Source organism: Geotrypetes seraphini, chromosome 3 (genome assembly GCF_902459505.1).
Source record: "Geotrypetes seraphini chromosome 3, aGeoSer1.1, whole genome shotgun sequence".
NCBI lineage: Eukaryota > Metazoa > Chordata > Amphibia > Gymnophiona > Dermophiidae > Geotrypetes > Geotrypetes seraphini.
In genome coordinates, this window is record NC_047086.1 from 243657992 (window position 1) to 243679180 (window position 21189).

At 46.8% G+C, this 21189-nt stretch overlaps 1 protein-coding gene across 3 annotated transcripts in view; it reads right to left on the reverse strand.

Annotated features, from left to right (window-relative positions):
• SASH1 (SAM and SH3 domain containing 1) overlaps nt 1–21189 on the reverse strand; it is a 512910-nt gene that overhangs the window by 244534 nt on the left and 247187 nt on the right. Inside the window, exon 4 of one of the 3 annotated variants that reach the window (XM_033936580.1) lies at nt 19147–19201. The exons of the other annotated variants lie outside the window; for them this stretch is intronic. Coding sequence (XP_033792471.1) covers nt 19147–19201 — 55 coding nt within the window. The remainder of the gene's footprint in view (nt 1–19146; nt 19202–21189) is intronic. 3 annotated transcript variants of the gene reach the window in all.

Consider the following 21189-nt stretch of genomic DNA (forward strand, 5'->3'; position numbering starts at 1 on the left):
AGAGCGGCTATTGCCCGGTATGTGAACTGGAAGGAGAAGGAACAAATCTTGAAGGCGTATCGTTTGGCTGGTGGTCTGCAGTATGAGGGACAGCGGTTGCTCCTCTTTAATGACTATTCTGCGGGTGTGTCCTCTCGGCGGAGGGAAATGGCGCCCATCTGTACCACCCTGCATCGCAAGGGGGTACGTTTTGCTCTGGTATACCCTGCAAGCTTGCGGATCTGGAGAGAAGGCAAGGTGCATACTCTGCTGACCAAGGGGGAGGCGCAGCGCTTCTTGGATTCCATCAACGCCGCTGACCCATCTGGAGAGGGCGGAGGAGTCCCGGGCAGCTGAAGATCTGACGGGGTGGCCTGTTCAGTGCTGGCAAGAGTCCCCTGTTGGTCCCGACGGTCCTCATCTGGGACTGCATGATCTTCTGATTTGATGCCGTTTGGTTCTGTTCTGTCCTGTGTATCTTTGACCTGGACCTTTCTGGAGATTGCGAGGGGGCTTGTGGTGGCTCCGCAGAGGAGGACGCGGCTGGCCCCTGCCTTTACCGTGGCAGGTGCGGCTGGTGTGCAGGGCCACCCTGTTGGGGAATTGGATGCCTTGTCACCGTCCGGAGACTGTTTCTGTCCGGAGCTGGTGATTATGTTCTTGTTTTCTGTTAACAGGGTATATTGCTCTAGAAGCTGTCATTTCTAGCTAGTACTGGTTCGTGGGTTGCCCAGCTCACTGACCCCTATTCTTAGATTTCCCTTATGGGATTTTGTTTTCCTGTACTGGTTTTGTTGGGTCTGTGGGGGATTTGGGGAGAGTCCTGGGGGCAAATTCTTTGGGATTGGGGAGGGGGGTGGGGGTGTGTGCTTGTTGGGATGTTTGGTAGTGGTTTGTGGGATGTTTGGAGGGCTGAATGGCAGTGTGGTTCGGGGCGGGTTAGGGGTGTGTGTGTGGGACTGCCACCTTTCTATACTATCTTGGGGCCCGCGGCTTCCGGACGGGGCCGGAAGCACGTGGGGGCGGTTGTTTTCATGCCCTACTGGCAGCGAGGGGAGGGTCTTAGCTGGGAGGGCCCTCTCCTCTTGACACTACTATTAGTATTTCCTGTCTTGTTCTTTAGGTTTCTATTTGATAATGGTTAACCTTCGCATTTCCACATATAATGTAGATGGTATCCATTCTCCTGTAAAGAGAAAAAAGCTGCTGAATTGGTTCAAGAAAAATCACATAGATATTGCTTACCTGCAGGAGACCCACCTATCGGGGGTTGAGCATGCCAAGTTGCGTCGGGAGTGGGTGGGGGAGGTATGCTCCTCTTCTTTTAATTCCAGACAGCGGGGGGTTGCGATTTTGTTTCACAAACAATTACCTATACATATCCATAAAACCCTGCAGGATAAGGAGGGGCGATATGTAATAGTTCTGGGGGAATTGTGGGGCCAGAAATGGATGTTTTGTAATCTCTATGCCCCTAATGTGTATAGTCACCGATTTTTTTCTGGGCTTTTGGCCCATATAGCTCAGTACTCCGATTATCAACTTCTGGTGGGAGGGGACTTTAATATCACGGCTGATCCCTCCATGGACTGTAGGCCGGCAAGGGTGTGTTCGGGGGACCATGGAGCCAAGGGGGTAAATTTTCTGATGGACCAGTTGCATTTAATGGATCTGTGGCGGACTTTACATCCTACTGAGCTTACATATACTTTTTACTCGCACCCTCATGATGTTTATGCCCGTCTGGACTACTTTCTGGCGTCGCCCTCGCTGCTCCCGCAGGTAGACCATGTCTCTATTGAGGAGGTTCCCTTATCGGACCATTCCCCGCTAATATTGTCGGTCAGGCTTACGAATGATACTCCGCGCAGGGGGTGGCGGTTTCCAAGCTATCTGTATAAAGATCTGGAGTTTCATAGATATCTCCGGGAACAATGGCAGGAGTATTGTCACCATAACGATTCCCCGGATGTTGATCCGGTGACATTTTGGGAGGCATCTAAGGTTGTCCTCCGGGGATATATTATTGCTTATGTATCTAGGGCACGGCGGCGCCAGGAGGCTGATCTTTTGCGGCTATCTGGAGAACTGCAGGCTTTGAGACGGCGCCATGTCGCTTCGCTTTCCGTGGAGGACAAAAGCCGGCTGGGGGAGGTCCGATCACAGTTGGAGGTCCTTCTGACGCAGCGGGCCAATAGGGATATCTATTTCCAACGTTATCGTTTGCATAGATGGGGGGGGAAGGCCGGACGGCTTCTGGCCAATTTGGTGCGCCCTCCTCGCAAACAACAGGTCATCCTGTCTATTAATGATGGTGCGGGTCGCCTTTATACCGGGGCGGATGACATTCAGTCTCAGTTTGTGCAATTCTATGAGACTCTATACTCCCACCGCGACTCTTCCGAACCCGACCGCACGGACTTTTTCCGGGGTCTGGTTTTGCCTCAGGTGACTGCTGCCCAACTTGACCTTCTGAATGCTCCGGTCACGGCGGCGGAGATCCAGCTGGGTATCAAAGCATTGAAACTCACGAAAGCGCCAGGCCCAGATGGGTTTGGGCCCGAATACTATAAGATCATGGCTGATTTGATTCCTTCAGCTCTGGGGGATGCGTTTAATGAGTTGCATGCAGGAAAGGGTCTAAGACCGCGCAATATGGCCCATGTGGTCTTGTTACCCAAACCAGGGAAGGATCTTGCCCAAGTGGGGTCATACCGCCCGATCTCGCTGCTTAATCAAGACGTAAAGTTGTTGGCGGCGATATTGGCCCGCCGCCTGAATGCTGTTCTCCCTTTGTTGATTCATGAAGACCAGGTGGGCTTCGTTCCGGGCCGGTACGCCTCCATGAATCTGTTTCGGGCGTTAATGGCCTTGCATTCGAGAAGAGGGACGGGGAGTAAATCGGCTATCGTGGGGTTAGACATGGAAAAGGCCTTTGACAGCATTTCATGGCATTTTTTATTCTGGGTTTTGCAGCAATACGGCCTGGTTGGCCGTTTTCCCGAATGGATTCGTAGTCTGTACCTTCGACCGCAGGCGCGCTTGATGGTGAACGGGGGTCTTACTGCTCCTTTTCTTTTGGGCAGGGGTACCCGGCAAGGCTGTCCTCTTTCCCCCCTTCTCTTTGTGTTAGCCCTAGAACCCTTGGCGGTAAAGCTGCGTACAGATCCTTCCATTCGGGGAATTCGGATAGGAGATAGGGAGAGTAGGATTAACCTTTTCGCGGACGACATCCTCCTCTATCTCGATAATCCCACAGAGGATCTGGAGAGGGCACTTGGGGTGGTTCGCACTTATGGAAATTTTTCTGGGCTGAGGGTTAATTGTGCCAAGTCTGAGCTGTTGCCCTTGGATTCTACTCACAAGGAGCCATGGCACTCCGCTCTTTCTATACCGCCAGTAGATGGGCCGTTGCGTTACCTAGGTGTGTATCTGACACCCGATTTATCCCTCTTGTACCAGCATAACATTCGTCGCCCCCTCGAGCAAATCGCGGCCCAGTGTGATCGCTGGAGGGAGTTGCCGTTGGGATTGTGGGGGAGAGTGGCTCTCACAAAAATGGTTCTCCTGCCAAAGATCCTGTACCCTATTCAGACTATCCCTGTGTGGCTCGCCGCCCGGGATGTACGGGCTTTTCGGTCTACCATTTCTTCCTTTATTTGGAGACGCAAAAGGGCACGCATTAGCTATGCTAAATTGATGCTGGACCGATCTCAGGGGGGCTTGAATCTTCCAGACGTCAGACATTATAACGTAGCAGCGTTGCTTCGCTTCATTCATGAGGGATGGACTGGACAGTACAAATATGCTTCTGGGGAATGGCTATCCTCCTGGTGCGCGCCGCATTCTTTCCTGGCCCTTCTCCATGTGGCGCCTTCCGCAGTTCCCGGGGGTTCCTCGACCATGAATTTTCTTCAGCCACTTAGGATGGCGTGGAGGTGGTGGAGGCGCCATCAACAGAAAACGCCTGCTGCTTCGGCACTACTGCCTCTGTGTGGTAACCTTGCTTTTGCTCCGGGGATGGGACCTTCTCGACTTCGGGTGTGGGAGCAGAGGGGGTGTAGGACCTTGAGGGATGTGTGGGATGGGGGTAGTGGGGATGCATTCCCTTCCTTTGCCCAGATTCAGCGGCGCTGGGATGTGCCCGGGAATCATTTCTGGGTGTATCTTCAGATCCGCCACTACTACACTACGCTGGCTCGGAAATGGGGGGATGCTTGGCTCTGTGGTCCTCTGGATGCACTCTTCTTCTTGCTTCCTGCAGCCCAGAATAAACTCTCTACTTGGGGACGTCTGCTACGGGCGAACCTGTCTGAGGAGGTCCTTGATGGAGTGGCTTCTGTGTGGAGGAGGGAGCTGGGGATTCTGGGAGATCGGAGCGAGTTTCTTGCTCTGTTTGGCCATCTCAGACTGTTGGGGGGCTCATCCGATCTCCAGGAAATGCAGTTTAAGATATTGCACAGGGCATATATTTCTAGGCACCGCGGGGCTCTTATGGGCCTCTGGGAGGGGGCTGTATGTATCAGGTGCAACCGCTCGGCTGGAACCTTGGTTCATCATTTTTTAGAGTGCCCATCCACTGATTTGTGGTCGAAGGTACTCCCTTTTTTGGAGCAGATTGTGCACCGTCCCATTCCACGTGACTATGGCATGCTCTTATTGGGAGATCAGAGAGTGTTGGAGGAGGCTGGTTTCTCGTTTCCTCAGCGGAAATTCCTTTATATAGCCATCCTCTTGGTGAAAAAACTCCTTTTGCAGTTTTGGGTGTCTGAGCAGGTGGCTTCCTTTACTCATTGGCTACATCGGCTTGCTCTGGTGGCCCACTTTGAAATTCATCGTTCTTCCAAGGGGGGGGGGATTGAGCTTCGATGCTATGTGGGGTTCTGGAAGGCGGCCTTGTTGCTCTGTCCTGGAGATTCGGTGGCGCCGCTGGTTACCCAGTCCTAGGGCCACTATTCCTTCTGTCTTCTTTTCTTTTCTTTTCTTTTTTTCTCTTTCTCTCCTCGTTCTTTTCTTTTTTCTCTCTTCCTTCTTGTCTGGGGCTTTGGTGTAGACCGCCTTGAAAGGTGTGTGCTGGTGTGTATGGGAGGGGTGTATGTGGTGTGGTTGTTGTGGATAGTATGGTACGTATGGTGTTAGTGCATATGTGGTATGATTGGGGGGGTTGAGTTTGTTTTCTCTTTTCATAAAAAATTTTCGCAGATGGCGACTGGAGGGTGCAGAGCTTGTCCGGCTCGATTTTCTTATCTGTGCTTGCAGCCTCGGTTTACAGTTTGAGTTGTATTTTCTCTATTTGGACTGTGTGTCCTAGTACTGTTGGATTTCTGTACTTTCTGTGTTGCATCTGTTAATAAACATTATTTCAAAAAAAAAAAAAAGAGTATTCCCGTGTGGTGGAGGCACGGCCCGAAGGCTTGGAGGGCTTAGCCGGGGCTGTAAGCATGGGGCTTCCGCCATGCGTCGTCGTTGTCCCCGAGGCTGGCTTCTTCGATGTTACGGAACCTGAAGAGGGAAGAGGGGACTTACCCAGGGCCGAGGCTTTCTGTTGTCCCGAGGACTTCGGGGTCGAGTCTCGAGGCGATGCCGAGGTATCCGGGGCCGAGGTCAAGGCCGGGGCCGAGGCCGGGGCCGACCTCGAGGCCGAGGTGGAGAGTTGGTCCGGGGTGAAGAGGTCCGCCATGCGGGCTTTTCTTCGACGGAGGGCCCGGTTCTGGAAAATAGCGCACTGGGGGCAGGAGTCGGTTGGATGAGCCGCCCCCAGGCAGAGAATGCACCGTCGATGCGGATCTGTGAGGGAAAGAAGCCGCTCACACCGGGTGCACTTTTTAAAGCCGGTCAAAGGCTGGGACATTAAATTGAAAGTATTGACAATTAAATTGAAAGGGTTGACAAAAATGAAGCAGGAATTAAGTTAAAAGGTAAGGAATTCGCGCACAGCGACTTAATCGTGAAAAAACAAGAAAAAATCGCGGTGCTAGAAGGCAGTTGGGGCAGAGCCTGAAAAACACGACTTCTAGGCTCAGCGGAAAATTTTGAACTGGAGACCATGAGGGGATGCGCCCCCTAGTGGAGCAGGAAGGCACGCATGCGTGGAGCAGCAGAGCAAACTTAAATCTTCAATCAAGTTTGCTTGAAAATGCTTCCGCATCGGGGCTCCGTAGATGACGTCACCCACATGTGAGAATATCATGCCTGCTTGTCCTGGGATAACTCAGAATTTTTGAAGCAATCTGCATGACAATGTTGCTGCTCTTGCAAAAACAGAGCTAATTCCACACGCATGGCAAAAACACGATTCAGCACTTCTCCCCGGGATAACCTCCGAACGTTAGAATGGTACAGTAGTACCTCGAATTCAGATCCCATTTCTTTACACAGCTCCTTGAAGATGCGGTGCTTCAGAGCATTATTCCGCACATAGTTCATGCATTCCACAACAATTTTTAAAACTTCTGCGTTTTGGAGGCAAGGTTTTTGTTGCCAACGCATGCCTTTGCAGAATGCAATGCGTAACAATGATGTGTGGTGCATCGGCATTCACTAGTGCACCAAAACCGGACTTTCTTCCAAGCATGGCTGGAGCTCCGTCCGAACAAACTGCAGAAACCATATCCCACGAAAGATTGTTGTTTTTGAAGAAGTCATCCACAAATTTCTTCACATCAGTTGCCTTAGTTGTTGTTGTAAGAGGCTTACAAAATAAAAAATCTTCCTTTATCACGTCGTCTTTCACATAGCGCACGAATACTGCAAGCTGGCTTAGATTGGAAACGTCTGTGGTCTCGTCGAGTTGAAGGCTGAATTTTGCCGGGCTTGAAATCAGATCTGCAACTACTTGAGCCAAGATGTCTTTGCTCATGTCCTCTATTCTGTTGCTGATGATGTCATTTGAAAGAGGAATTTCAGATAACTGAATTTCAGCCGCTTTTCCCAGCATGATATTCGCCATCTTCAACACAGCTGGTTTTATGAGTGTTTCACCAATGGTGTGGTTTGCCCTGCTTTGTGATCAGGTAAGCAACTTCATACGATGCTGTGAGGATCGGTTTGTTGATGGGTCTAAAGCCGAGAACAGGCAGAGTAGCCTTTTCATCGAATCTTGCTCTCTTCACCTTGAATTCAGCGAGCGTTGTGTTCTTGTATTTTCCATCTCCATGCAGCTTAAGGAAGTGTTCCCTTAGTTTTGCAGGAGCTAGACTAGAATTACTCAACTTGGCATTGCAAATCATGCAATTAGGACGCTGACTCCCATCACGTTCCGTTATACATGTGAATCCATATTGTACATATTCGTCTGACCACTGTCGTATTTTGCTCGACATAGTTAGTAAGGGATTAAAATATTAAGATAGGTATCACACGACGTACCATCACAACAGTTACAATTCGACTACTGTGCGCATCAAATCCCCTGCAACACAGATAGGCCAAGCGATGTTGCGTGATCACCTGCAGCCAATTATGGACAAGCAGGGCGTATCATCACGAATCATAAGCGCTTCGGTCACGTTCAATCATCTATCAGTTAAATCACAAATTTTGATCAGGAATTGATTGATGTATATAAGGCGTTAGTTACAGATTGATAGATCAAGAAACCGAGTACATGATCAGTCTTGATCAAAATCACTGAATAACTGATAGATGATTGAACGTGACCGAAGCGCTATATGAGTCGGAGGTGTGTTTTGACCTCCGCCGAACCCGCGAGACTGACTCACCGAACCCCTGGGGTTCGGTCAAACCCAGGTTAAGAACCACTGGTCTAGAACATATGTAACTATGTGGTCAGTTTTATTGACTTTGAGAAGTATGCTGAGAATATGCACAAAAAGTGTCAGCAAGCCTCCTAGCTCTGTTAGTCCCAGACTTGCTCTCAAATCTTTCCAAAAAATATATCTGTACAACCTGCTGATGTTGATGTGGGAATACAGGATTACATAAGGTTTAGGGGAAATAAGAGAGAGATACTGGATTGGTGGACATTAGGAGTGGCCGAGGAATGCTATAAATGACCTATTTGACAAAGGTGTGAGGGGAAAAAGAAGAAATAAAGGTTACCGTATTTTTCGCTCCATAAGACACACTTTTTTCCACCCCCAAAAAGGGGTGGAAACAAGGGTGCGTCTTATGGAGCGAATACCCAACCCCAACCCTCCCCCATTACCTTTTTTTCATTCTGGCGCCCTCCCTCGCTAGACACGGCTGCCTGCCTGGTCCCTGCAAACAGTGATGGCTGACGCAGCTCGAATCCTCTTTTCCCTTGCAACAGAGAGGCGCACAGGACTGTCCGAAGCGGTGCAGGACCAGGCAGGCAGCCTTGTGCACCGCTCTGTTGCAAGGGAAAAAAAGAGGACTCAAGCCATGTCAGCTGTCACTGCTTACGGGAACCAGCAGAGAATAGTCAGGCAGCCGCGTCCAGCGAGGGAGGGTGCCAGAATGGAAAAAAAGGTAAGGGGGGGGGGGAGCCAGGGCCTGCCCTGCCAAATTAAAAATATGGAGGGAGCTGGGAAAGGCAGGGCCTGCCTACCTGCGGGGAGGCCTGGAGTGGTGAGGCCTGCCTGCCTGGGAGGGGGGAGGCTTGCTTGCTTGCTTGCCTGGTGGGGGGCTGCCATGTAGGGGGGAGGCCTGCCTGCCTGGGGGGGTTGCCTGGGAGGGTGAGGCCTGCCTGCCGGGAGGGGCTGGGGGATGCCTGGGAGGGTGAGGCCTGCCTGCCTGGGGGGGTTGCCTGGGAGAGGGATGCCTGCCTGCCTGGGGGGGGGGGGGATGCCTGGGAGGGTGAGGCCTGCCTGCCCTGTCCCAGCCTACCACTAGACCACCAGAGGGGAGACAGGGTACAGAGCCTGGCAGGGAGAGGGGACAGGGTGCAGAGCTTGGCAAGGAATGTGGGGTTGGGTGCAGAGCTTGGAAGGGAGAATTTGGTTCAGAATGTTTTTTTCTTGTTTTCCTCCTCTAAATCTAGGGTGTGTCTTATGGTCAGCTGCGTCTTATGGAGCGAAAAATACGGTAACTTCATTATTGAAAGAATAATATCCAGCATGTGAAAATACGTACAAAACAAGACACAGGTGAAAACAGAAAGTACATCTTCCCTCAGGAATGGGAAACGTCATCTTTTCTGGTGGACAAGCCTAGGCCGAGAGATCAAAGGTCAATCTATCCTCCCTCCCCAAAACCACATGGCTAATGTGCTGGCCAGAATTTATTTGGAGGGTGAAAATAAGAAGGTTTTGAAAGACTACAGATCCCAAAGGTTTTGACATGAAAAAAAAAGTTCAACAGTATGAAAGTGCTGTCATAGTTACTGGATATACTTGAATATAAACAGAGATTTTTGAGCCAACAAAATGGCCCAAAAATGAGGATCTCGGTTTATATTCGAGCCACCACCCGACCCTCGGTGCTACTGTCCGCTCTTCAATCTCTGATGACCACCACCAGTACTGTAGTCACACACCTACCCCCACCGAAGAACACCAGTACCACTATCCTACCACCCCCAAAATGACCTGCGCTGTTGCCCTCCATGCGCATCCCCACCAGTGCTGTAGTCACATGGAGCTGCTATCTTGCCACACCTAAGATGACCCATGTCATTGCCCTCCATAAGCACCCCCCCCCCCACAAGCTGACATTGTGCTTACCCATCAGCTGTTAATTAAAAAAAGTTTCCACTGCCAATGTTAGGTGTTGATCTGGTGCAAGGCCTTGAGCATCTGCGCATGCTCAAGGCCTACCAGCTCCCACCCTCCTCCGAGAATCTTCGAGCATCCTGGAGGGGTTGGGAACCATCAGGCTTTGAGCATGCGCAGATGCTCAAGGCCCCGCATCAACAAAGAGCAATGGCAGTAACAGCTTTTTTCTTCTAGAGCTGAGGGCAAGTGCAATGTCAGCTAAGGGGGTGCACATGGAGGGCAACGGCATGGGCCATATTAGGAGTGGCAGGATAGCGGTGGCGGTGTTCTTCAAGGAGGAAGGACATGTGACTACAGCAGTGGTGGAGGCGCGCATGGAGGGCAATGGCGCGGGTCATTTACTTAAAGTTCCCTCTCTCAATGTTATCAATATGCGCCGACAATACATCTTCTCTGTAACGGCTCCACAACTGTGGAATTCTCTTCCTATTCACCTAAGGGAAGAACGCATGTTAGACCGATTCAAGAGTAAGATGAAATGCTTTCTTTTTATGCTAGTACTCTTGTCTTGAATCATTCCTTAGGGTCTGCCCTGCGACTTTCTTTCTTTTAATGTCTCCCTCCTTATTGTCCATTCCCTTTTTGTCTTATTTTCTTTAAAATATTGTAAGGTTAGACTCAAATAGGGCACTGGTCTTTGACCTAAAGGCCGCCGCGTGAGCTGACTGCTGGGCATGATGAACCACTGGTCTCACCCAGCAGTGGCAATTCTTATGTTCTCTTTCCTCACTATGCGTAAATCTTGTCTGTGGTTTTATGTGGCATGTTTATCCCCCTGAAAGTTGCATGGATTTTAGTTATGTACATCGCTTTGAAGTTTGATTAAGCGATCCATCAAATCTCAAATAAACTTGGAAACTTGGATATTGTTTCATAGGAAGACAGGTTTGTTTGTCTTGACTGATTTGGGGGGCACCTCCTACTCATTCCTTATAAAATAGTGAAATAATACCAAGATCAAGTAATAATGTCTGAAAGTAGATGAAAAGTACATGTATAAAAAATGACTGGACTTTCTTGGACAAAAAAAAAAAAGTATATTAGTTGTTCAACATTATATTAGTCCAACATTGGTCTCCCAACCTAAAGAAGGATATAAAACTGCTGGAGAGGGTGCAGAGACGAGCAACGAAGCTGATAAGAGGTATGGAGAGCTTGGAATATGAGGAACGACTCAAGAAACTGGGACTGTTCTCCCTTGAGAAGAGGAGGCTGCGAGGGGACATAATCGAGACGTTCAAAATGCTGAAAGGCATCGATAAAATAGAGCAGGAAAATAAATTATTTACATTGTCCACGGACAAGAGGACATGGTTTGAAACTAAGGGGGGACAAGTCCAGGACAAATGCCAGGAAGTTCTGCTTTACGCAGCGAGTGGTGGACGCCTGGAATGCTCTCCCAAAGGAGGTTTTTAAGGAATCCACTGTGCTGGGATTCAAAGGCAAATTAGATGCACATCTCCTTACGAGAGGCATAGAGGGATATGGGTGACTAAAACTACATCAGGTGTATACCTGACTGGGCCTCCGCGTGTGCGGATCGCCGGACTAGATGGACCATGGGTCTGATCCAGAGATGGCAGTTCTTATGTTCTTATGTTCAAACCTATATTTTAAATTGGACCAACACCCAGGTTCTTCCTCCCATCCTCTACCATCTTCAGTACAATAAATCTTGCTATACCTGTGGCTCCTCTGACCATATATACTCAAATACCAACTGAGATTTTGAGGGTCTCGGTTTATATTTGAGTCAACCCTTCCCCCCCTCCAGAGATTCAAGACAAAGTTAGTCAAGCTCCTTTGACCTAAAGGCTGCCGCGTGAGCGGACTGCTGGGCATGATGGACCACTGGTCTGACCCAGCAGCGGAAATTCTTATGTTCTTATGTTTATAGTCGAGCATATACGGTAAATACTGAGGAAGTCAAACATGCTGTTGATCTGTGAGATACTACTTTAACTTTTCCGTTATAGACAACTTAGCAGGCAGTGTGAGTGTGAAACTAATAAACTTATCCAGGGTATTAGAAGCAAACTGAACACCCAAAGAAAACTGCTGTTTGGTGGGAAGTGCTCCAGACCTGGCAGTTAAAGTGTGTCTGCTGGCTTCTTTTTGCTCTCACTTCTTCTCCTTCTTTCAAGCCCTACTTCATTGCGAAAGACTACAGATGTGTTAGAGCTCAAGAAATTCTTTTAATCACACTCCGTTTGCCTCCAACTTTTCACAGTGATGTACATGGCAGACTGAGGGATGACGAGCAGAGCAGGCGCCTTTCTCCGTATACACAAAGGTCCTTTCCAGAATTCAACAGAATACAACTCAAACATGGCAAAACAAAATCCCAAACCATCTGCATCTCTGGGTTGTTTTTAAAGGCCAATAAAGCCACACATACCACTGGCATGATGAACAGGTCTTGCCTACTCTATGGAAATGTACTTCAGCAATGTGAAGAAAATTTGTCTTCAGCAAACAAACAGCACCCCAGAGATTTTACTAGCTGATACACTCACTCATCTGTATGAAGTAGGCATGCCATACTTTGAGGCGCTATTACTAATTGTGTTATGCAGATAACATGGATTTGACTGTGGTACAGACTACTGTGTTAAAAACTGCAGCAAGTGGTAAAAATGTCATGTTGGCTGTTTAATGTGGGCATGTGACGGACATGGATGAGTGGAGGTGATGCCAGCTATGACAGTCAATACGTGGTTTGGCATTGCGCACTAGCTGTCATGACTACAAATAGCACAGCTGAACTATCTGCCACCTTGTAACTACAGCTATGATATAGGCAAAACTAACACATCGACCAGGGTCCTTAGCTTCAAGAACGCCAACTTTGAGGGTATGGGGGATTTCATCCATCAAGCACTACAAAACCGAGCAGGAACAGATAACGTAGAGGAATTGTGGTCGACTCTGAAAACTACCATTCAGGAGGCGACCAATCGCTATATAAAATCAGTGAGTAAACGGCGCAGGAACAATAAGCCACAATGGTTCTCAGCGGAGATCTCGGACCTCATAAAAGAGAAGAAAAAAGCGTTCATCTCCTACAAACATACAGTATCTCAGGACTCTAGAGAAGTCTATTTGACTAGGGCAAGAGCTGTCAAAACAGCAGTTAGAGAGGCCAAATTCCGAATGGAGGAAACTTTAGCAAAGAACATCAAGAAGGGCGATAAATCCTTCTTCAGGTATATTAGCGACAGAAACCGCAGCACAAGCGGGATAGTACGCCTTAGGAAACCAGACGGGAACTTTGTAGAAGCAGACTCGGAAAAAGCTGAATTGTTAAACGAATACTTCTGTTCGGTCTTCACCCTCGAGGCGCCGGGTTCCGGCCCTCAGCTACAGAAAAAGGATGGCTCAGTGGACCCGTTTAGTAATTTCAAGTTTACAACAAGCAGTGTCTACTGTGAGCTGACTAAACTCAAGGTTAACAAAGCAATGGGGCCAGACAACCTACACCCCAAGGTGCTCAGGGAGTTAGGGGACGTCCTGGCGGAACCACTATCCGCTCTCTTCAATCTCTCCTTTAGTACAGGTAGAGTCCCGTTGGACTGGAAACCGGCTAACGTCATTCCACTCCACAAAAAAGGTTGCAGAACAGAGGCTGAGAACTACAGACCAGTGAGTCTCACATCTATAGTGAGCAAACTAATGGAAACCCTAATCAAACACCAATTAGATAAGATCCTGGATGAGGAGAATCTACGGGATCCCCGTCAACATGGATTTGCCAAGGGGAAATCCTGCCAATCCAACTTGATCAGCTTCTTTGACTGGGTGACGGGGAAGCTTGATATTGGAGAGTCCTTGGACATTGTATACTTGGATTTCAGCAAAGCATTTGATAGTGTCCCACACCGCAGGTTGTTGTGCAAAATGAGTTCTATGGGATTAGGTGACACTTTTACAAAATGGGTTGGAGGACTGGCTTGGTGGTAGGCTTCAGAGGGTGGTGGTGAACGGCACCCCCTCCGTAATGACGGCAGTGATCAGCGGAGTGCCACAGGGCTCGGTCTTAGGCCCGATCCTTTTCAATATCTTTATAAGGGACCTGGCTGAGGGGCTTCGTGGTAAAATAACATTATTCGCCGATGACGCCAAACTGTGTAATATAACAAGCAAGAGCACAACGGACAATATGAAACACGACCTACTCCTATTGGAGCAATGGTCAAAGACCTGGCAACTGAGTTTTAATGCCAAGAAATGCAAAGTCATGCACCTTGGCAGTCAAAATCCATGCAAGACTTACACCCTAAATGGCGAGATCCTAGCAAGGACGGTTGCAGAATGGGACCTAGGGGTGATCATCAGTGAAGACATGAAGACTGCCAATCAAGTGGAGCGGGCTTCATCTAAGGCTAGGCACATCATAGGATGTATACGTAGGAGTTTCGTCAGCCATAAGCCTGAAGTCATTATGCCGTTGTATAGATCTATGGTGAGGCCCCATCTGGAATATTGCGTGCAATTCTGGAGGCCTCATTATCGCAAGGATGTACTGAGGCTTGAGTCGGTCCAGCGAATGGCCACCCGGATGGTCTCCGGACTCAAGGATCTCCAGTACGAGGAACGGCTGGACAAATTACGGCTATACTCACTCGAGGAACGCAGAGAGAGGGGAGACATGATCGAGACTTTCAAATACCTCACGGGCCGTATCGAGGTAGAAGAAGATATCTTCTTCTTCAGGGGTCCGACGGCAACAAGAGGACATCCATGGAAAATCAGGGGGGGGGAAATTGCATGGCGACACCAGGAAATACTTTTTCACCGAAAGAGTGGTTGATCGCTGGAATAGACTTTCACTTCAGGTGATCGAGGCAAGCAGCGTGCCTGATTTTAAGAAGAAATGGGATCATCACGTGGGATCTCTGCACAGAGTTAAATAGGGGAGGGTTATTAGTGTGGGCAGACTAGATGGGCCGCGGCCCTTATCTGCCGTCTTTTTCTATGTTTCTATGTTTCTAGGCAGTTCAGTAGTGCAACAAGCTGTCACTGGAGGTGAGGTGGCACTCCCCCAAAATACCCCCATCAGATCCTGATATCCCCAATGCAAAAGCCAACTCCTCAATCAAACCTCCTCATAAGGAAGGAAGACCCCCTAGTGATAGTACCATGAAAATACTGCCAAGTGTCATTGGTGCCATTTTGGATTCAGGTACCATCCCAAGTGGCAGGACCACGGCCACCTGGGACTGCTACCTCATCGATGTAGGTTCCTGGATAAGGCCCGGGGACATCTAAGGATGGGAGAAGGGAGGGCTCAGGAAAGAAGGTTTTATTTGATGAAATGGGGCTTTGTGTTGGGGTGGAATTGTTGGATTGGGGGTGTTGGCTTATATATCAGAGGTGTTAAGGGTCTGATCAGGGAGTTTGAGTTGTGCATTGGAGGTACCGGGGTCTGATCAGGGGAAATCAAATCATGGGAAATGATGCATGGTGTGAGGGAGGGATATGCTGCTGCAGTGCTTCTTACTTATCAACAGTGGACCTTCACTGTGTTACATTCAGTGTGTTACATGCAGACAGCATGGGTGCTCCTGCACTATCTAACCGCAGGAAACCATCCCGTGTCATTCTTTAGTGTCTATCTCAACCTCAGTCCTTCTCCACCAGCATTCTTCAATGCAAGACTTGAAGGTCAGTGGCTGTGTCCAATCATACTCTGATTCTTATGTGAGCCAAATATAGGATAATGAACCCATTGTGACATCACTGATAAGGTTGGCTCACAGGCATTGGTGGAATGAACTGTTATGACATCACAATATCTGCTGTGGATACCAGAGACTGTCATTTTGTAGTGTCTATCTCAACCTCAGTCCTTCTACACCAGCATTCTTCAGTGCAATGCTAGAGGATCAGAGGTTGTGCCCATTCATACTCTGATTCTTCCCTCTCTCCTTAAAGAATGACATGGAGATGGTTTCCCATGGTTATCCATGGGGACGGGAACAGTGATGAATTTTGTCACTGTGCTATTCTCTACTTTCTATCGTGCTGCCACAATGTACATTAAACATGTAAGTGATGATCTCTACTCGATAGAGCTTACAATCTAATCAAAAAAGACAAATTGGACAAATAGAGGTTAAGGATTTTTTCAAAGAAGGAACGATAAAGCAGATATACTTTGGAGGAAAGGCAGGAAAGGGGCGATATGACAGATGTTTAAACACTTATATGGTTGTTACGTGGCTTGCGGGATTATTTGTCACTGAATAATTTTAGGACTGTTATTACGATGATTCTCACACTGGTGTTTGATTATTGCAATGCATTATATCTGGGATTACAGAAATATGTAGTAAAGGGCCTCCAACTGGTTCAAAGTGCTGTGGCAAATACGATTGTGCGGGCATCCAGATCTGAACATATCATACCTGTTCTGAGAGAGTTACACTGGTTGCCTATCAGTGCTTGTGTTGAATTTAAAGTTCTCTGCATTATTTTTAAGCTGTTGAAAGATGATTGTCCTGTTTTGCGCTCATTACTTCATTTCTACCAGCCATCTCACACATTGCGATCCATGGATAAGTTGTGCTTAGCAGTGCCACCACTCAGCGCGGTGAGGTTGTCGGGAAACCGTAAAGCGATGTTGATGGTGCAGGGATTACTTTGTTGGAATGCGCTGCCGGTGGCAATGCGACAAGCCAATTTCGCAAGATGCTAAAAACCTTAACTGTTTGAGTGCACTTACGTGACATGAAATTGAGCACTGAATTCTATTTCTGTTAAATGGTGTATCATGTTATTTTAGGCTCGTATGTTTGTCAGGTTTATGTAAGATTGGTTTTTTTTAGAAGCTTATTTTTAATTGATTGTTTTATGATATTTTTTTGTTGGTTTAGGCTTCCCTGTATTTATTTTAAATTGTGTTTTGTATGATAGTATGTATGCCGCTTGCTACCCACAGAGAATAGTCAGATATAAATTTTTTAAATAAAAAAATAAATAAAATGAGGTGAGTCTCTCTCTGCCCTATGTGGTAGATGCAGGCAGATGCAAGCAGGGTTGTGGAGTCGGAGTTGGAGTCAGAGACAATTTTGGTACGTGGCGTCAGAGTCGTGAGTACCAGAAACTAAAGAGTCGGAGACGAAGGATTTATCTACTGATTCCACAGCCCTAATTTCAAAATATATAGATAAAACCAGGGCTGAAGAGTCAGAGTTGGAGTCAATTTTGGGTACCTGGAGTCGGAGTTGAAGGATTTATCTACCGATTCCACAGCCCTGGATGCAAGTCATGCCCTCAGCCTTTACCACTCAAACTCTGCACTTACCGCATGTTACTTGCGGTAAACCTGTGGTAAGTGCATAACTTAACCACGCTCTAGAAAAAGGGCTTCTTTATTCACCAAGAAATAGTGTTCACTTTCACAGCCCCAAACAGATCAATAGGAAAGCACCCACACACCACTCTCGCAGGTTGCTCACGTTTTCTGGAAGGCTCAGACATCTAATTAACGTGACAGCAGACTGTTGCTATAACAGTTTCAAGAAGGTAATTTATCTAAGGAGGAAAGCTGACACTGAGAGGATAGTGAGACTTTAGTATTCTTATCAAATCTGCATAAACCCTGAAGGAAACGCAAAGGATACAAGGGCCCTGACCTCCCTGGCATCAATGTGTGTGAAAGAGAGATGGACGGCAAAAGGGCTTTCATTCAATTATCTCCTCATTAGGTTTCCATAGAGATGCCTCTTTAAAACAGATCAAAACTCTTTTTTCTCTCCATTGCATGCACAGTGAGCTGTTTCTCTACAGCAGGTGCGTGCTCGGTGATCATCAATTTGGTTCTACTCGTGCAATCCGAGCACGGAGCGAGGGATGTGCAGAACTCGAGCGGGTCAAGGCTTTTATGTTTTAAAACAGGATCAAAATAAAATCCAGCAACAGGAAAAAAAAAAAAAAAGAGAAACCTGACCAACTGCAAGAAACCCATATTTTAGTTCATTTTTATCAAAGCACAAGTTTCTCTTATAACAAATATAGGAAGCAAAGCATTAAAAAAAGACAAAGAAAGGCATCTGAACAAGTTAGTGATTATTCGGAAATCATTCTTAACATCTCTACGCAGATTGCTGATGAGGGGGAAGGAAACAAAGCACTATAGCCCAGCTGTCTTGTTACACACTGGGTCCTCTCATGACTGTGTGCACTGTCCTTCTTGCTGTAAGAGATGAAGGGAGTTTCCAGAGCTGCTAGGCCCAAGCAGGCCGCTGGTCTTAGGGAGATCATGAAATGATTTCACTGATACACTGCTGAGCAAAGTCATGACAGTTTTCCTGTGGCCAATGACTTCTTTGCAATAACAAGGCTTTTCTTCCTTTACCTCAGACTAAACCAGGGGTCTCAAAGTCCCTCCTTGAGGGCCGCAATCCAGTAGGGTTTTCAGGATTTCCCTAATGAGATCTCTGTGCATGCACTGCTTTCAATGCATATTCATTGGGGAAATCCTGAAAACCCGATTGGATTGTTTTCCTCGAGGCCTTCTGCAGTGTCACTTACAAAGACTTTTTTTATTTACTTATATTCGGTTCCTTCTTTTTCATATGTTGTAAACGACTTCAATCAATTTGGTTACATGCCGCCAGTAAAAACCCTTTTCTTTAGCGTGGACTCCATTTACTACTAACTTGTCGTCTCCCACACACAGGGGTTACCAGACGTCCGGATTTTCCCGGACATGTCCAGGGGTTTGGACGGCTTTTCAAAACCCGGCACTTTGTCCAGGTTTTGAAAAGCTTCCTGTCAAAATCGCGTTGGGAAGGGGGCATCCGTGCATATGCGGATACAACGAGGTGATGTCACGCGCACGTGCACGTGACATCATCGCATGCTGTCTGGGGAAGGAGCTGGGGGGGCAGAATGGGGCGTGACACAGGCGGAATGGGGCGGGCCAGTGGGTGTGGCCATGGGTCCGGATTTTCCTTTGGAAAAATCTAGCAACCTTACCCATACATCCAGTTCCTAACCTGTCATTTTAGGACCCATACTGAGGGTGCTCAGTTTATTTATGTCACCTATATGGAACTGTGCCACAGACTTTGCTGAATTCTAAGTACTCCATGTCTAGTGCTCCCCCTTGATCCAATTCTCTGGTCATGCAGTCAAAAAAAATTAATTATACTTGTCTGACAAGACCTATCTCTAGTGAAACAATGCTACCATGGTTCCTACAATCCATTGGATTTCAGATAACCTTGGTGTGTTTCCATTCATTTACTCCCTAGAGAGGTCAGCCTAACAGAACTATAGTTCTCCTTACTTCTCCTGTTGTAGAGTCCTGTGGCATCATTCCTGACTCTAGAGAAACACTGAAAATGTCAGACAGCCATTCTTTCAATACCCTCTGATATATCCCATCTGGCCCCACTGTGTTGTCTACTTTTAAGTTACCTAGCAACTCATGAACACAGTGTTCTGAAAGTCACTCAAGGTCTACCTTGCTTTCATCCTATCTGTCTTTGTTTTCTGCGGTCCTGCTCCCATCCCTTCATCTGTAAACATAGAACAGAAATATCTGTTAAGTAATTCCGCATTGCCCTCATCAGCTTCTACATATTTCTTCCCTTCACTTTTGAGTCTCAGAATGTCACTTTTGCATTTTTTTTTTCCAATCACAATTATATCTAAAAATGTCTTGTCCTCCCCCTCCTCCCCCATTTCACCATATTGACAATTTTTTATTCCATTTGCATCTCTGCTTTCCTGACTAGTTTACCAGCTTCTCTTAGGTTTCCTGACATTGTTGCTTGACTTCCTCCTTCTTTTATAGTTTATTAAGGGTAGCCCCTTTCTCCTTAACTTTTTAACTACTTCCTTTGGAAACCAAAGTGGCCTTCTTACTTTTATTTACTTTACTTATGAAAAGTTTGTTACCCTTAAAATAGCTCCTTTCAACTTTTGGCCACTGTTTCCTACTTCTTCCAGATGTTCCCATCCAGCTAATAACTCCTTGTGGTACTGTATATACTTGAATATAAACCTAGATTTTGGGGCCAAAAAAATGGCCCAAAAATAGGGGTCTCAGTTTATATTTGAGTCTTACTACTACTAGTTATAATTTCTATAGCACTGCTAGACATATACAGCACTGTACATTAAACATCTATTATTTATTCTATTAAATATATTGTGCTGTAATGATAATGTTTTATGTAAATGCATCATCTATTGTGCACAATTGAAGTTTTTAAAAATGAATAAAGAATTTAACCCCCCCCCAAAAAAAAAACAAGCATCTAAGAGACAATCCCTGCTCAATACAGCTTGCAATTTAATTAAAATAGACAAACAGGACAAATAAGGGTTAGGGAATTTCTCAAAGAGGGAACGATAAAACAGACAAGGACCTATCACAGGCCTCTCCCTGAGCCTACTTTAAGCTCTGCTGTCCCAGTGGCGAGCCAGGGCATAAGCGATCCTCCTCTGCTCCTGCCCCGTGCAGTCTCACTACTCAAAATGACTGATGTGAGTTCCCACAGTAACCTTGTGAGACTGCCGCAAGTTTGGTTTATATTCGAGTCAACTTTTTTTTCCTCTTATATGAGGAAAAATTACCTCAGTTTATAGTCAGTAATTCCCTATCTTGACATAGTTAAATTTTTTTGAAGTCTAGAAACCTTCCTTTTGAAAGAATTCTCTCTCCTCATCTGTCTTAATATTGAACCACACTATCTGATGATCACCGGATGCTAGATAATCAATATAACATCAGAAACACTCTCCCCATTCGTAAGCATTAAGTCCAGTATGGCCCCATCCCATGTGGGTTCCATTACCAACTGCTGGAACAGTTCTCTCTGAAGAATCCAGGATCTCCCTACTTCTAGATGATACCACAAAAAGGATGCCTCAGTCAACATATAGCATATCAAAATTATCTATTAATAGCACTTCCCCTTTCATAGCTATTTTGTAAATGTCTTCAATTAAATCCACTTATGTCTGTGGAGAAGGCCTATATATCACACTAATGAAAACAGATTTTCCCCGTCTCTCTTTCCAGATTGAGCCATATTGCTTCCTCCTCCTTATGCAATAAAGCCTGCAATTCTGTAAGAATCCAGTCAGTACTGCAGCCTTTATGTATGGTAGCTTTAGAACATAATGATACAAAAGTAATAATGTATCAATAAAATAAGAGAAATATAGCAGAATAAACGCAGCCTTATTTATGTATTTACTGACATAGGCTTTACCTCATTCCTATGAGAATGATTAACCAAGAGGCTACAATTCAAAATCCAAAACTGGAGCAAGTTCCTCAGTGCATTAGATTGGCACCACTGTTCCCTCTAAGGCAGTGGTCTCAAACTTGCAGCCCGGGGGCCACATGTGGCCCGCCAGGTAGTATTATGAGGCCCTTGGTATGTTACCATTGTTCTGGAATGTTGCCCGCCTCACTGCTATAACCTCATGCAAGCACTTTCCTACGTCTGTTCGCAATTGTGAGGTGGCGTGAAAAGGACAATCGCGTACAGAA